General features: G+C 42.0%; 1 protein-coding gene across 1 annotated transcript in view; it reads right to left on the reverse strand.

Moving 5' to 3' along the window:
* Nucleotides 1-16,916, reverse strand: part of IFT88 (intraflagellar transport 88) — a 100,589-nt gene that overhangs the window by 66,540 nt on the left and 17,133 nt on the right. Inside the window, exons 9-15 of the mRNA XM_065414192.1 lie at nucleotides 15,813-15,917; nucleotides 14,171-14,273; nucleotides 13,157-13,271; nucleotides 12,804-13,035; nucleotides 9,851-9,921; nucleotides 7,456-7,542; nucleotides 2,150-2,249 (exon numbers count right to left, since the gene is read on the reverse strand). Coding sequence (XP_065270264.1) covers nucleotides 2,150-2,249; nucleotides 7,456-7,542; nucleotides 9,851-9,921; nucleotides 12,804-13,035; nucleotides 13,157-13,271; nucleotides 14,171-14,273; nucleotides 15,813-15,917 — 813 coding nt within the window. The remainder of the gene's footprint in view (nucleotides 1-2,149; nucleotides 2,250-7,455; nucleotides 7,543-9,850; nucleotides 9,922-12,803; nucleotides 13,036-13,156; nucleotides 13,272-14,170; nucleotides 14,274-15,812; nucleotides 15,918-16,916) is intronic.

Raw genomic sequence — 16,916 nt, forward strand, 5'->3', positions numbered from 1 at the left:
AGACAAGTGGGTCTGAGTGCGGGCAGAGAAGACAGGGTAACAAAGATAACAATTCTTAGCCAGTCAGGAGCTGTACTCTTTCTATATACTTTTCCTATAGTTTAATTAGTAGTTGTGTACATACAAAGTTGCAAGGGTTTAACTAAAGGTGAGTTTTTAAATTGATTTAGTTAAATCAGTGCAAACTCCCTAGTGGAGACTTTTATATTACCTTATATACTCGATCATAAGCCGGTTCGTTTATAAGCCGATCCCCCCACCCCAAGATGGATAAGTAAAAATGGAAAATTTTTATAACCCATTCATAAGCCGACATTATAATTCAGGGGTCAGCAAACTTTGGCTCCCGGGCCATCAGGATAAGCTGCTGGTGGGCCGAGATGGTTTGTTTACCTCGAGCGTCCGCACGCACAGAGGTAAACCAAAGTAAACAAAGTGTCCCGGCGCGCAGGCTGCTTATCCTGATGGGCCAGGACAGCAACTGGTCGGGAAATTTTTTTTTGGGGGGCGGAGAATCTGGGAGTCAGGGGAGTAACCCCTGTGACCACCCCCCACGTGACCCCACCCCTAGTCCGCGACCCCCACACTCTCCCCATCCCATCCCTTCCCACCTTATCTGGGGAGGGCCAGGGGAGGATGCCTCTCACCTGGCTGGAACTGCTCCGGCGGGCCAGACCGGGCGGCGTGGCCGCAGCATGTTCCAGCGGGCTGGGCCGGGCAGCACGGCCGCAGCGTGCTCCGGCGGGCTAGGCAGCATGGCCACAGCCTGCTCTGGGGGGCGGGGCCGAGTGGCACAGCTGCAGCCTGCCAGCCCCGAAGCTGTAGCTGCTTCGGAGGCTGGGGGGAGAGCAGCGTGGCCAGAAGCGGAGAGACTCTGGCCCCGCCTCTTCCCTTTTGGCTGTGCTGGCTGTGCTGCCTCTCCTTGCTCCCTCTGTTGGCGGGAGGGGCTGTGTCCCACCTCTCCCTCTCTATACCCGTTCATAAGCTGACCTCCTTCTCTGGTGCTTCCCATTTTTACTAAAAAAATCTGGCTTATGAATGAGTATATACGGTAATTTAAAACTGGCTTCTATTTAGTTTATATTAATTCCTAACTGAATTATGCTAACAATAAGCCAGGTTTAAATCTGAGAGTCCACACAAGCATTTGCACTGGTTTAACTAAATCATTTAACTGAAACCAGTTTTTAAACCAGAGCTACTTTGAGGATGGATAAGGCCTCAGAATACCAAACAAACAGAAGTTGACCCCTAAAGCCCTTTATTGTTAAAATATATGTATTTTTAGGTTCACTTTTTTTGTCCTAGTAGAATTAATTTAAAAATATCATAGTAAGATAGACCCCCCTCTCTCTCCCTACCACAGAAAGTCTACTTTAAGTATGGAAAGACTATACTCATGCTCTTCCTTTATAAACACGTTACAGTGTTTAATTCTTGGGGCCACTGCCTTACCTCTATTTCCTAAGTTTGTGCCTGCATGGAAGGACAAGAAGATGGACTGCAGTTCTAACACAGATTACAGTACCCTAATGGGGTGCAATAGTACATATGCAGGAATGGAGGAAAGGTATCACTGTTACAATACCACAAGCAATAATACAACAGCAAGTGCATCTGCTCATACTCTGGTCTCCTATTAACTCCCTCCTGTGACAACAGACAAATTTAATGTAGGTAAAGCCCTCCCCAATCAATGTTTTTTGTAGAATTATTCTAATAAAGACCAATATCAACACTTTTATCAAGGTTCTGAGCGACTATTAAAGAGGAAGCTCTTGCTGGAAAAATATGGCCTTGCTGCTTTATAAAGGTATGTCTACATTACACTGGAGTTGAGAGTGTGCCTCCCAGTCCAGGTAGACAAACTCACACTATCTTGAACAGAGCTAGTACATTAAAAATAGAAGTGTGGACATTGCAGCATAGGCGGGGTACCGGCTAGCAACTTGCGTCCAAGGCTGTCAGAAACTTCTGGGCCCGAGCTTGGCTGGTTAGCTTGAGTCACTGCCTGTGTCACAACATCCATAGTACTATTTTATGCACTAACCAGCACGAGTTTGTCTACTCCCAGCCACATTGTAGACATACCCTCAGATGCCTCTGCCAATACAATATTCATAAAAATGTTTTTTTAAAAGTACGGTACCTGATAGAAGTCCTTTTGCCTCAAATATGTAATTGCTTTATTTATTTCCAGGTCATTGGCTAACTCTACATAGTGGGAAGCTTTTACTACTTCAACACACCTACAACAAAAAGGAATCCACAGAAATAATTACTATAAATAATAAGTATCTGCATTAATGTCACTTCAACTCATGTGTGCTGCTAATTAGTTATCTAGACGAAGTTTCTCTGCTATGTTAGGTACTCCCATGTTTGCAGACACATACAGTGTTTCCATACATTAAAAGTGTTTTAAAGAACAGTTCAAATTTAATCAAATTTGGCTTTTTGGATTCTATGAAAGAATTGGTAATGGTAAAACTGTACAAAGCTCGGGCCACATCTATAGTTTGGTCCCTGGGTACTACAATGACATAACCCCTAAAAATAAATATGTATTGATTCAATAAATTAATTAGAAATGGTATATATGTCCCAGAAGTTGTGTAGTAAATGTGTACTGTATGAGAAAGTGAATTACAAAAAAATCTCTAAGGATACTCTCAGACATTATAATATAGCACCAGCCACACTACAGTAGAGCTGGAGTCTGGCAACACATGTAAAGTTCATTTTTCAAACATCTCTCAGAACAACTCTCAGAAGGTTCTTTTTAGTTATAAATTATTCATGCCTGACCTCAGCTCAACCCCTCGTGTGTGTGTGACACCATCATCTCTAGAACCCAACTTATTTAGCCCAAGCCTCCAACTGCATGTTGCTAAACAATCATCCCTCTTCCTGTTCATCCCCTTTAGGGCAGTCTTTCATTATGCAGTGGTACCAGGAAAAGAAAGCTGACATGGAATTGAACATTCTTGGCTTCCCATCCATTGAGGCACTCTCTTCCAGTCAGCACTTCTTTGGGCTTTATTAGGGTGGTATGTTCTGGAAAGAACTGGTGATATGGGCCAGGATCTTTATTATATTGACAATCTGATCTTCTAGACGGTCTGGACTTAAATTAATTAAAGAAACCCCTCTCTGGTATGTCTCTGGAATCTCTCATTTTCCTTAGGAGCTGGAAGTGAATGCTTTTTTAATACTGCAGCTTTGGCTACTGCCTTTTTAGGGCCTTGTTAAATAACTTTTCACCATCAAAACCAGCAGATGCTATAATTAAGGCTGCGTATCTATCATGGAAGTCAAGGATTCCGTGGCTTTCTGTGACCTCCATGACTTCTGCAGAGTCCGGTGTGGCTGGCTCAGGCTCGGCCCGCCCCAGGCCAGTAGCAGCAGCAGTTTGGGTGTGGGAGGGGGCTCAGGGCTGGGGTAGGGGTTTGGGGTGCAGGGCAGCACTTTCCTCAGGGGGGCTCCCCGGAAGCGGCTGGCATGTCCCTGCAGATCCTAGGCCAAGGGGCCAGGGGGCTCTGTGCATTGCCCCTTCCTGCAGGCACCGGCCCCGCAGTTCCCATTGGCTGCGGTTCCTGGCTAATGGGAGCTGTTGAGCTGGCGCTCATGGCGGGGGCAGGTGTGGAGCCCCCCGGCCTTCCCTCCCCCTAGGAGCTGCAGGGACATGCTGGCCACTTCCAGGGAGCTGCGTGGAACCTGGTAGAGAGCCTTCCAGCCCTGCCAACCCTCCCCCCGCCCAGCATCAGCGAGGGTCTCGGGCCACACACTGCCACCCGCTTCCCCTCCAGCACCCGCGTGCCCCTGGACTACCCCATTAGAGCACCTGCGGCCCAAGTTTTAGTTAGGGGTATATAGTACAAGTTATGGACAGGTCACGGGCTGTGAATTTTGTTTACTGCCCGTGACCTGTCCATGACTTTTACTAAAAATACCTGTGACTAAAACGTAGCCTTAGCTATAATCTGTTTGGCATGTGAATCACCTCTCCACTGCCAAAGTCTCTTGACACCTCTTGGCATCAGAGGAAAAGGATTGTACTGAAAACATTACAAAACAGTCTGCTATGAGAGAAGAGGCCAGAGATACTTTGATGGCCAGTGTTAAAACCTTTTTAACCAAAAGATATAGGTCAGACCTGAATACTCCATCAATCCCTCATGGGAGGAAGATCAGACAATAGTCTCATGAGTAAGTTGCATGTACTTCTTTTTAACTGAAGTTTGAGACACCTCAGTTACATAAGAAATCTACATAATATCCATGCCTACTTCATTTCTCTAAAGAAAATTAATCTGATTAAGCACAGATACCTGTAATATGCCATGAACTCAATGGAAAGTAGCTGAAAATTCAACTGTCTGGTTAAGCTAGATTTTCAACATCTTTGTGTGGCTAGAGTTGTGCAAGGCAGCTAGAGCATATGAGTTGATCTGCCCCTATATACACAAACCCATCTAATGTGTCTAATCATTTAATTAACCATTAAGTGAACGTCCATAACTTTGTCGTAAGTTATTAGATATAAAGAATAACTTTTTTTCAGTATTTCATGGCAAGTATTTAGTGAATAGAGGCAGCACAAGGAAAGTTGAATGAAAACTAAAAGATAACTGTATATGTATTTATACACACCTACATGTATGCACAGACAATGCATAATGAATAAATGAATCTATTCTTTTGCTTCCTTTGAACACAACACCAGATCCACAGGAAGCAAATCTGACTTGCTAACGAGAAGCCACTCCTCACCAAACATATTTGTTTAGAATCTAAGAAGCCAGAGCAGCTATACTAGGGAAATAACATGATTCTATCTATTATTTAATCATCAAAAACCACATTGTGGGCTTCAGTGGACTAAAAACTTAAAATAACCTCTTACAGTAAAAGAGTGATCTATAGATAGGTGTACTAACAAAATGTAATTGTAGGATCTGCAAGTCTTGAAAATGTTCCTTTGCTTGTGTATATTCATAAATCATTAAGAGTGGTAACTTATTTTCATTTTTAGGGGCAGGAGAAATGAGTAGGGAAAAGCCCTTTTTCCTCAACAAGTTTCCTTCACTTCCATGTTACAACTATTTCAAATACTAAGGAAATTCAACACAAAAACTTCCTCTGGTGAAGCTGAAGCTGTAGGCATATATCAGTGGTTTGAGAGCATATTATCTTTCACGAATATTAAAAAAAAAACAGTTAAAAAAACAAACAATAAGCCGTTCAAACATCAGAAACCTAGAATTCAAATTGCATTTTGAGAAGGCACCCTAATACTTTACTCTCTCCATGTAGAGCATTTATATACTCAAGACAAGAAGACAGTATTATGTGTACCAGAAAACTTTAGTTTAATATATTAATACATATACATCTCTGATGCTAATGAGCTGCTTTATGACCATGTTAACTTTTACACTTGTCGTGCAAATGTTCTAATAGAATGTGCTAGGCACATAAGGTTTATAAATGGAGCCAAGATAGCTCTGTCTAATGATGTAAGCGGAGTCTGAATGAGCTCTCCCCTGACATCTAGTGATGAGCTTCAGAAGAGGACTTCAGGAGCTGATCTCATTTGCTTGGGCACACCCACCCTGCCTAGGTGTTCAGCATGATAGGATTGCTTGCTCAAATGATCACTTTTGGCTGGTGTTGGATCCCCAGTCTCCTTGTTATTGGGGCAGGAGTAATAAAAGGTTGTTATCCTTATTGTGTGAATCAAGGGCAGCAGAACTGTACTAGGCATACACTCATTGAGGGACTCATCCTCAACTAAACGGCACTCGCCAGGCAGGGGACATGGGTTCCAAGCCCAATGAGTTGGGGGGGGAGAACAAGTACTTGTACCAGGTTGTGTGGGCCCTACGTAGACACTTACACACCATTTGACCCTTCCTCTCTCCACTGTGTAATACAAGAGCTAATTTAGACTCAAGTGAGAGTCTTGTTGCGCACACGGAGCTGAAATCACTGGTATCTAGGTCTAATACTTAGACCTGCTTTGGGACAGTGTCTCTGATGCAAGAGACTGCCCAGTGTGCACCAGCAGTGAGGCTCCTGCACTAACAGCTGAATTCATTGAGAGCTGTGTGGTGGCCTGAAGACCGCAGCTGGTGGAGAGGCATGGTTGCTGGTGAAGAGGAGGGGCGAGCGAGTGCCCGGGCAACAGAGCAAGAAAGGTGCCTTCTTATCCTCCCCCTCCAACCAGGGTGAGAGGTGAATCCTGCAGATGCACCTGTGAACTCTGGGTCTGCATTGACCAAGGACGACAACTGCACAGTGGGTTGCAGAGAAGGGACGGGTACGTTAAAGGGACTTTTGGTTGCTGGACTTAAGAACCTCAGGGAAAAGGACACTGCCCAACTTACTTGGGGGGTGGGTCTTTTGCTCATGGTTAGTGTTTATGAACCCTGTTTGTGGTGTTTTCCCAAATTAATGCAGTTACTTTCCCCCTTTTATTAAAAGTTTTTTTGCTACACTCAGACTCTGTGCTTGCAAGAGGGGAAGTACTGCCTCTTAGAGGCGCCCAGAGGTGGTGTGTAATTGTTCCAGGACACTGGGTGGGGGCTCGAGCCGGTTTTGTGTTGTATTGTTGAAAAGGAACCCCTAGGATTCTGAACACAGCCTTTGTTGCTGCCAACTCTGACTGGCAGAACAGTTACATAACATTTAAACAATTGGTTTGCACATGGAACCAGAGGCCCTGATCTTGTGTGAAGTCATTAGCATCAGAAGAATAAGGCTAGGTCTACACTACCCGCCTGAATCGGCGGGTAGAAATCGACCTCTCGGGGATCGAATTATCGTGTCTCGTTGGGACGCGACAATTGACCCCCGAATCGACGCTCTTACTCCACCAGCGGAGGTGGGAGTAAGCGCCGTCGACGGGAAGCCGCGGAGGTCGATTTTGCTGCCGTCCTTACAGCGGGGTAAGTCGGCTGCGATACGTCGAATTCAGCTACGCTATTCGCGTAGCTGAATTTGCGTATCTTAAATCGACCCCTCCCCCGTAGTGAAGACCTGCCCTAAGACACTGTATATCTTCAGCATGTCACATTCAGACCTTTAGTGAAGAGTACAGAATGATTGTCTTCTGTATGTGATTTGTCTAATCAGGAATTTGTAAGATTCTTGTATGAGTACTTTGTATGAATGTAAACAGTCGTAAAGCAGCTCAATAACTATATGACTGACATTTGAGTTTCTATGATCTGTGATGCAATTAAATTGTTTTGTAGATGGATAAAGCACAATATTTCTGATTTTTTTTTTCAGGGCATTGCTATCAAAGCTGACTGAAAAGTACTTTGGGTGCTTTGTTCGAGAAGCACAACTCAAATGCTACATTTCCCAGGTTTCTACATTTGTGAACTTGGTTTTTTGATTATGGAAAGAAACTGGCATGCAGTTAAACTGAAGAAAACTGTCTCCTACCAGTCATAGCCTATGGCAAAGGAGGTTTCAATCGCTGGTGCAATCAATTTTGCAGCTGTCATGATATATTTTTCTGCCATGCCTTTCCTTAGGAATTAAAATAGATATATATCAGTATTTAGAGAAAGTATATATGAAAACATCAAAAACTTAGTTACCTTATCCTGTGCCTTGAATCGCTATTCACCAACTAAGTCTAAGCAACATCTATACAGTAACTCCTCACTTAACGTTGTAGTTATGTTCCTGAAAAATGCAACTTTAAGCGAAACAATGTTAAGCGAATCCAATTTTCCCATAAGAATTAATGTAAATGAGGGGGTTAGGTTCCAGGGACATTTTTTTCACCAGACAAAAGACTATATCTATATCTATCTATCTATCTATATATAAAAATATAAACACACACACACACACAGAGTATAAGTTTTAAACAAACCATTTAATACTGGTACACAGTGATGATGATTGTGAAGCTGGGTTGAGGTGGAGGAGTCAGAGGGTGGGATATTTCCCTTACTGCTAAATGATGAACTAGCAATTGGCTGAGCCCTCAAGGGCTAACTCTCTCACTCTGCAAGGCAGCAGGAATGGAGGGAGATATGCGCATTTCCCCTTTAAGTACACTGCCTTGTTAATTAGATCAACTTGCTGAGACCGCAGCTGCTGCAAGCTCCCTCCGTCCTGAGCCCTGGTGTGTTACCCCATCTTCCATAGAGCAGAGGGAAGCGGGGAGCAGGGGGGAGGGGGACACCCTGACATTAGCCCCCCTCTTCCTTCCTCCCCCCTGCACAGCAAGCAGGAGTCTTGGGGAGCAGCTCATGGCGGGGGGGGGGGGGGGGGAGGGGAAGGACAGCTGCAATTGCTAGCCTGCTGGGCAGCTGCTGCACAGGGAACTTAGGAGAGCGGGGAGCTGATTAGGGGGGCTGCCAGTCCACCCTGGTTCCAAGCCCCCACCAGCTAGCTGCAACGGGCTGCTCTTCCTGCAAGCAGTAGACAAAGCAGGCAGCTGCCAAACGACGTTAGAAGGGAGCATTACATAACTTTAAATGAGCATGTTCCCTAATTGATCAGCAACGTAACAACGAAACAACGTTAACCGGGACGACTTTAAATGAGGAGTTATTGTATTATTGTTTAATCAGGACATCAGTAAAATAATAGTATGATTTAAGGATAATATTACATCTTTCAATGCGTAATATATAGATTGGGTAGCTAGTAATGCTACAGTATTTCTTAAGGCCAGAAGTTTTGTGAGACTTGCATAAATCCAAGAGAGAGGTTAGTCACTAAACTATATCATTACACAACAATCCTATCCCAGCATATGAATAGGAGCATAATAATTTATAATACAGAAAGAAGATCTGATAATACAGTATCTCAAAATAATAAAGGCCCCATAGGGTATGTTTATATTGCAGTTGACAGTGAGCCTTCTATCCAGGTAGACTCATGCTAGCGGGGCTTGCGGTAGCATGCTAAAAATAGCAGTGTGGACTTTGTAGTTCGGGTGACAGCTTGGGCTCCCAAGCCCACCGAGCCCCCAGTTTTGAGGTCAGGTTAGCCACCTGACCTCAGAACCGCCTGAGTCTCTGCTGCTATTTTTAGCACACTAGCTTCATCCCTGCTGGTACAAGTCAGTCTTACTCGGGTTGGGAGGTTACTCCCAGCTGCACTGTACAATATCCCTACAGTCTAACATTTATATTACCTTCCAGTGCCAGCAGGCCACATATGCTGGATGCTTTGCAGTGGTCTAACATACTCATATACAATCCAGTGTGGCTTTTGCACAGGGCTCAGAAAATTAAAAAAGCCCTCCCCCCCCCACCCCTGAGCAGTGTACTTCACTGATGGGGAACTCACATCAATAAGTGTTTTGTAACTTATTCTCCTCCATTTGTTCGTCTTCCCTATCCCACTCCCTAGGGATACACAGGACTGTGACCAAGGGCCAGATTTTTCTCCTTTTGCTTCTTTATTTTAAACCAAATACTTCCCTAGTTCCTAACTAACAGTTAGGAAGTAGAAGAAATGTTCAGAATAATGGAGCCCTTTGTTCTACTTGGCTGAGCTTCAAAATGGAGCTGTTAGCCAAGGACACGAGATTGGTTTCTGAAGGTCCCTTAAAATCTTATTCCCTGGCTATTTTTCAGCCAACCAGGCCAAAAATTGCCCACCTGTTTTAGCATATCTAGTATTTCTCCTGACACTTTCACAAGCCCAACAGTCATTACTAGGGAATTTATGTAGTACTTTAAAGCCATCCCATCCAGAATAAGGAATAGCTCTCAGGCTTTGCAGCTTGGAAAGCTGGTGTCAATTTCCATACGTTAGCAACCACGGAGGCATATATGGAATGGATAGGGACCTATGTTTCCAGTATTACCTTTCACGTTCCATTTGCCGTAATTGATCATTTTTAATGGCTTCAATCAATAGGTTAGTATGTGGATCATCCTAAAAAATCAAAACAAAATAAGTTATGGAAATGTATATTTATATATAAGGTAAGCCATATATGTACATTAACACAGAGTATAAGACACAACTTACATATTATACACTATACATTTTTTAAAAGGCATATTTCAATTGAACAATTAGACTGTCATTTTTCAAAGAACTTATGTACAAAATATTTTTTTTTTTTTACCATTTTATAGGTTGACATCCTCTGACCTTTGGAATAATGAACTATTGGTTGTGGTTAACAAATTCTAATTACAAAATTAAAAATAATTACATTTGTGACTAGTAGCCTTATACTAGTCTGCTACTATATGTGGATCACATTTCATGTTAACCACATAGGTTACCAACTACTGTACTCTGTGTATCATATCTATGGCCCTGATTCAGCAAGGCATATAAGCATGTGAGTCGTCCCATTGACAGCAATGGGACGACGCTCATGCTTAAAGTTAGGCACATGCTTAGTGCTGCACTGAGGCCCCAATTCAGCAAGGTAGACAGGGAGTCTGACTACATCACGTAATAGATCTTTTCTGTCTTCAGGTTCTATGATTATACATAATCATAGGTCTTTTCCATCTCTAGAGTCTATTAAATCATGAAGTCAGTCTCTTGTGTCAGTCTCACACACAGCATATCTAAAAACAAGTGTGTGCGCGCGCGCGCATGTGTACACACAGACACACACACTCCATGTATTTGTGGAGGATCTCTCATCAACACATAGATTATAAAACCAGAAGAGACCACTGCGATCATCTAGTCTGACCTCCAGTATAACACAGGCCATAGGATTTCCTAGAATTAATTCCTGTTTGAACTACAGTATATCTTTTAGAAAAACATCCAATCTTGATTTAAAAATTTCTAGAGAGGGAGAATCCACCACAACCCTGGATAAGTTGTTGCAGTGACTAATTACCCTCATTGTTAAAAATCTGCACTTATTTCTAGTCTGAACTTGTCTAGCTTCAGCTTCCAGACATGGGATCTTGCTATCCACCTTTGTCTGACAGACTGAAGCGTCTTTTATCATCAAATTTCTGCTCCTCATGTAGGTGCTTATAGACAGTGATTTGATCATCCCTTAACCTTCTCTTTGATAAGCTAAATAGATAGAGCTCCTTGAATTGTGTATGCCAGAACTGGACACACTATTCCAGGGGCAGTCACACCAGTGCCAAATGCAGAAGGAATATAATCTCCCCCCTCCTCCTCCTTGATATTCTCCTATTTACACATCCAAATGTTGCATTAGCTCTTTTGGACATAGCATCACAATGGGAGCTCATGTTCAGCTGATTATTTACTGTGATCCTCAAGTGTTTTTCAGAGTCACTGCTTCCCAGGATAGCTCCCTTCCATCCTCTTAATATGGCCTACATTCTTTATTCCCAGAAATGACTTAACGTTTTGGCCACATTGAAACACACATGGTTTGCTTATGCCCAGTTTACCAAGTAATCCACATCACTGTGTGTGATAAATGAATTTGATTTGCCTTTGAGCATTCATTTGCATTCTGCCCATTAATCCAGCTGTCTAGGATTACTTCTAAAACGTCAAACTTCTGAGTGGATTAGAAAAGATCCCCTTTCCCCATAAATTGACCTGTCACAAAAAGTTTCTTTTTTTCTACCAAATGTGGAATTTTATTCCAAATTATGCTGAGGGGCAGTGCAGGACAAACAATATTTAGCCCTACATCAATAACAACATCTTTAAGGTCCATTACATCGTCATGATGTAGGGCTAGAAATGGAGCTTTACTCCGGAAAAAGGGATTCACAGCTTTCCCACAGGATATAGAGGACTTGCTTATAGCCCTAGTAAATCATGACCTTGGATAGAAAAACTATTTTAGACTATTTTAAGAGGTGTCTTAAGTTTATTTCACAATAGCAGATGTAAAGGTAGCCATCTTACAGCAAAAAAACTTCAGGACCAGACTCCAAAGAGAAACTGCTGAGCTTCAGTTCATTTGCAAATTTGACACCATCAGATCAGGATTAAACAAAGACTGTGAATGGCTATCCAACTACAGAAGCAGTTTCTCCTCCCTTGGTGTTCATACCTCAACTGCTAGCAGAGGACCTCACCCTCCTTGATTGAACTAACCTCGTTATCTCCATACTGATTCTTGCCTGCATATTTATACCTGCCTCTGGAAATTTCCATTACATGCGTCTGACGAAGTGGGCATTCACCCACGAAAGCTTATGCTCCAATACATCTGTTAGTCTTAAAGGTGCCACAGGACCCTCTGTTGCTTTTTAAGTTTATTTGTTATTTTTTCTTACCTCAGAGTCATGAACAGTTGGTCTCATGGTACAAGGGAGCCTAGCTTTATTGGTGGAGGGATATTAAAAAAATAGTTCCAATAAACTAAAATGAACCAAAACCAAATCCTCTGTAAAACTTTAATAAAATTGTTTTTCTGTATAATATGTGTGCTATGATATTATAGGTTTTACTGGCACTCATTTGAGATGACTTGCATAACTTACTCACTGATTTGTCATTTTTATTATTTTAACACAAGTATTTTATGTAAATGTTTTATAAATAAAAGTGGCAAAGCAGTAAGTCATCCCAAATGAGTGCCAACTCTACACTACAACACACAAATACATATTTTATGTATGTCACGTTTTCTAGAAAAACTATTTTGGAAATGTTTTCAAGAGTACTATCACTAGTGAGTAGTACTGCCATCCTCAACTCATGCTGGTAAAACATCAGACCATTGTGTGTATGTGTACACAGACATGTATGTACACATTATATAGAACAGATTTTTTTTCCTCAACATTCAAAATTTTCCCTCTGCAAATAAAATTTGTAGATTTTGCTTAGTTCATACTTACATTTGGTGAAATATATTTGTCATCATAATCAATTTCCAGTGGAACAGTGATCAGTTTTTGGAAAGCTTTTTTCATTTGTTCACGGTCTCCAATGGCAAAATAACAAAGGATCAGGTTGAAGCCTGCTTTCAGGTTTGGAGATGTGCTCATTATGTGTTCAAAGGAACTAATGCCATCAGTGTACTGGCCAGTTTTAATAAATGCAACTCCAATGTTCTGCATTATTTTAATCCTAATTAAAGAAATAATTGTTAAGTAATATTTATATTATTTTTTTTATTTTAATATGGTCAAATGTTCTACTGTATATACAAAACAAAAGGAATTTCAAAACTTTTACAGTATAAACTCACCTCATTTCTTTATGGACATTTGGAATCTGATCTAGAGCCATGCGGTAGAATTTGATAGCTTTTGAATAGTTTCGTTGTTTTAAATAAATGTTTGCCATATTCACCTTCAGTCTGCCTATCACAAAAATAAAGTGAATGAACTATGTGCCAACCTTTAAAAATATTCATATCATCCCTCCTCGTGCAAACTTTGAACCAGTGAGACTGCAGAAGCACCTTTTTCATGTATCAGTACCTGTATCAGGTCTACTGGCCCTTTAAGCTAAAGCATGGTCCAAAACAGCCTGTTCCTGACTTCCACTCAGAATGGAGAGAATTCAGGGAGAGACAGCAAGGAATTCTAGGAAAGAAAGGACTATATAAAACAAGCTTCTTACTGAGTCTAGGAGATCAGGGATGAGACAGGATTTGCTGTGGTGTTCTCTGCTGAGAAAGCTTGGGGAAGCAGACCAGGAGAGGGTCTGGGAAGAGACCTAGAGACAGGCAAGATACAGAAGGAAACTCGAGAGGGTGGGAGAAGGGAATGAAGAAAGTGGCACAGAAGGTTCAAGATGGGAAGTGTTAGCTTCCTAATTTGGGGCCCATGGCTGGGGCTTCCATAGAACGAGAAGGAACCTCCCCTTCACTTCAGAATCAACAGGGGAAAACCAGGGCAGACAATGATGGAAAGGACTATTGAACTGTTCAGGCTAGGAAGGGAAAACTACTGTTGGTAATGACCAACCCTGCGCATCAGCAGTGATGAAGGAGGGCAAAGAATGTATTTTTTTTAATCTGGACTTATACTTAGCCTGGAAAGAGAACACTTTTTGGATTAGCTGGAGGACTAAACCACATCAAATCATCCAAGGACATGAGGTCTGACATTACAAGGTGGTGTTTGCTGTTAACTCTGACTGGCTTCCATGGGAGCTGAGGGCACTCAGGAGGTGCTCAGCATCTCACACGTGAAGTCAAACAGCTGGTTAGTGAATGCGTTGCCATCAGTATCAGGCATTTTGGTGTGTAACTTACCTCCGTTGCTGAACATCTTATTTTTCACTATGACTTGATATGTATTTAGTGCTTCAGCATACATTTCATTAGCAGAATATTGGCTGGCCAAGTTGAAAAGAACCTGTAGAAAAAAGAAGGAAAAAAAGAAAAGAAAAAAAAAGAGAGAATACGTAACATAACCACATCTCTCTCTCAAAAAGTAACCAATATGAATCAAAGCAGCCATTAGAAAAATTTCAATACACAAAGTAGATAGAAAGATGCTTTAATATATTTGTTGACTGTGTAGCTCTTTCACCAACAGAAGTTGGTCCAATAAAATATATTTTTATTGGACCCACCTTGCCTTTCTCATACTTCCCATTTTCCCAATTATCTAAGGAAGAGGTAGCAAACATTTTGCATCCTAAATATGTCGGTACATAAGCTGTGGAGAACACACAGGACAAACATAAAATGGAATTTATTTATCTGCAAATGTATCTTGTAGTAATGTGTTCCATGGTCTAATTGTGTGTTGGGTGAAAAAGTATTTCCTTTTATCAGCTTTGAACAATTTTGGACTTTCAATTGAACTGAATGCCCCTTGTTCTTGTATTATGAGACAGAATGAACAGAAGTTCCCTATCTACTTGTTCTATACCAGGGGTGGCCAAACCATGGCTCCCAAGCTGCATGTTAACTCTTTTACAGTTAAAGTGCAGCTTGCAGAAAACCATATGCCCCTCCCCCCATTCTCCGCCTACCAGACTTGCGGGGGGAACGTGGGGCTTCTTCCCTACGGCAAGCTGGTGGGGCTTCGGCCCTGCAGGAGGCACCTGCCGGGGCTCAGGACTTCAGCAGACACGGGGCTCAGAAGATCAGTAAGTTTGGCCATCCCTGCTTATACTGTTTGTTATTTTGTATACTTCTATCATGAGCCTCATGATATCCACCTATTCAGAGGAAGCTATCCCTTGGCAAAAGAACTCTCTTCACGGTTAATGTTACTTTTTAGGCCTAAATATGAGTAAATTATGAGGTGAGGTTGTTATTAAAATGTTTTTTTATTTGTAACTCATAGAATGTGTGTAACTTTTAGCGTAGTTCAACAAGGCGTACGCCCCTGTTTGTGGTCTATCTGCTCATGAAGGGAGACTTCTGCAAGATGCTATTAAGAAAAACAGAAAATCCTTGTCTGTATCCAGATAAATTATATCCATCACTTTCTTATTTTTATTTTTTAACTTACCTTCAATATATATTATCAGTTTAGCCTGGCTTGACATATTCTTAGTGAAATACTTCCAGTACAGTATTAACTAATGTACAACTTTAAATTCTCCTTAAATATTAGGGCATAGACCCTACATAATCTTTTCTTAAAGCCTACTATCAATTTTAAGAGTTGAAGACAAACCCTTAATTTTAAAATTATCATTAAGCTTTAGGAATATTAACAACAACAAAAGTACCCTTTAATTGCTATTTTCCAGAATTACAGTAACTATTTTCAAAAACATTTCTAAATATACAGTGTATCTGATCTGGAAATTTGTTCTGGGAACTCTCAGAAAATACGTGCATTACAGCAAACTCAATTTCATTAAAAAGGTATGTTACTGAAAAGCACACTTTACACCCAGATCTTATTCAGGCACACAGACATTTCAGCACTTACTGAGTAAGTGAGATCTAAGTTGATGTTTTCTGGAGATGCAATTTGTTCACGTTGCCTCACCAACACTCTTTCCTTTCTTCCAGCATCTTTTGCCTTTTCCAGAGCCTTAAAGCAAATATTACAGTTTAGTCTTGCCTTCTGTCTTCCCTCTCAAGACCCACTCCCATATATTTAAAATAGAAATTAATACATTATTTTCATACATATTTCCTTTATGCACACAGAGCATATATGCACACACACACACACACACACACACACACACACACACACACACCTTACAGCAGATAAGCACAGGGCCGGTTCCAGGCACCAGCGCAGCAAGCAGGTGCTTGGGGCGGCCAATGGAAAGGGGCGGCATGTATGGCTCTTTGGTGGCAGGTCCCTCAGTCCATTGGAGGGAAGGACCTGCCGCCGAATTGTCGCCGAAGAATGAAGCGGCAGCGGTGGAGCTGCCGCCGAAGTGCCACCGATCGTGGCTTCCCCCCCACCCCCCGCCACTTGGGGTGGCAAAAACGCTGGAGCCGGCCCTGGATAAGCAGTAATATTACACAAAAAAGCATGTTTAGATTAAAACAATATTCTGAAAGAAAATTCAGCAAAGCAACCTCCATAATACACTAGTCACCCTACAGTTAATGCAGGATCTCAAAAAGAGCATGAGAAGTAATGTCATAAACAAAATATGAAAACAAAAAACAGTCACACCATTTTACTTAGGGCCAGATTTTTAAAAGTATTTAGGCCTAATAACTTAAAAAAAAAAAAAATCTAGCCTTAAAACACTATGGCCTTGTCTACACTGGCAAGTTTCTGCGCAGTAAAGCAGCTTTCTGCATTGTAACTCCTGAGGTGTACACACTGCCACGCCACTTAGTGTGCAGAAAATGCGCAGTGGCAGCGCTGTAAAAAAGCCACCCCAATGAGATGCGTACAGCTTTTGGCACTGTGGCTACAGTGCCACGGTTCCAGTGTGGACACCCTGGTCGATTACAGTACTGCGATTGGCCTCTGGGAGGTGTCCCACAATGCCTGTTCTCACCTCTCTGGTCATTAGTTTGAACTCTACTGCCCTGCCCTCAGGTGACCAACCATGAGCTCCGC

The sequence above is a fragment of the Emys orbicularis genome, chromosome 1 (assembly GCF_028017835.1).
Source record: "Emys orbicularis isolate rEmyOrb1 chromosome 1, rEmyOrb1.hap1, whole genome shotgun sequence".
NCBI classification, from domain to species: Eukaryota; Metazoa; Chordata; order Testudines; family Emydidae; genus Emys; species Emys orbicularis.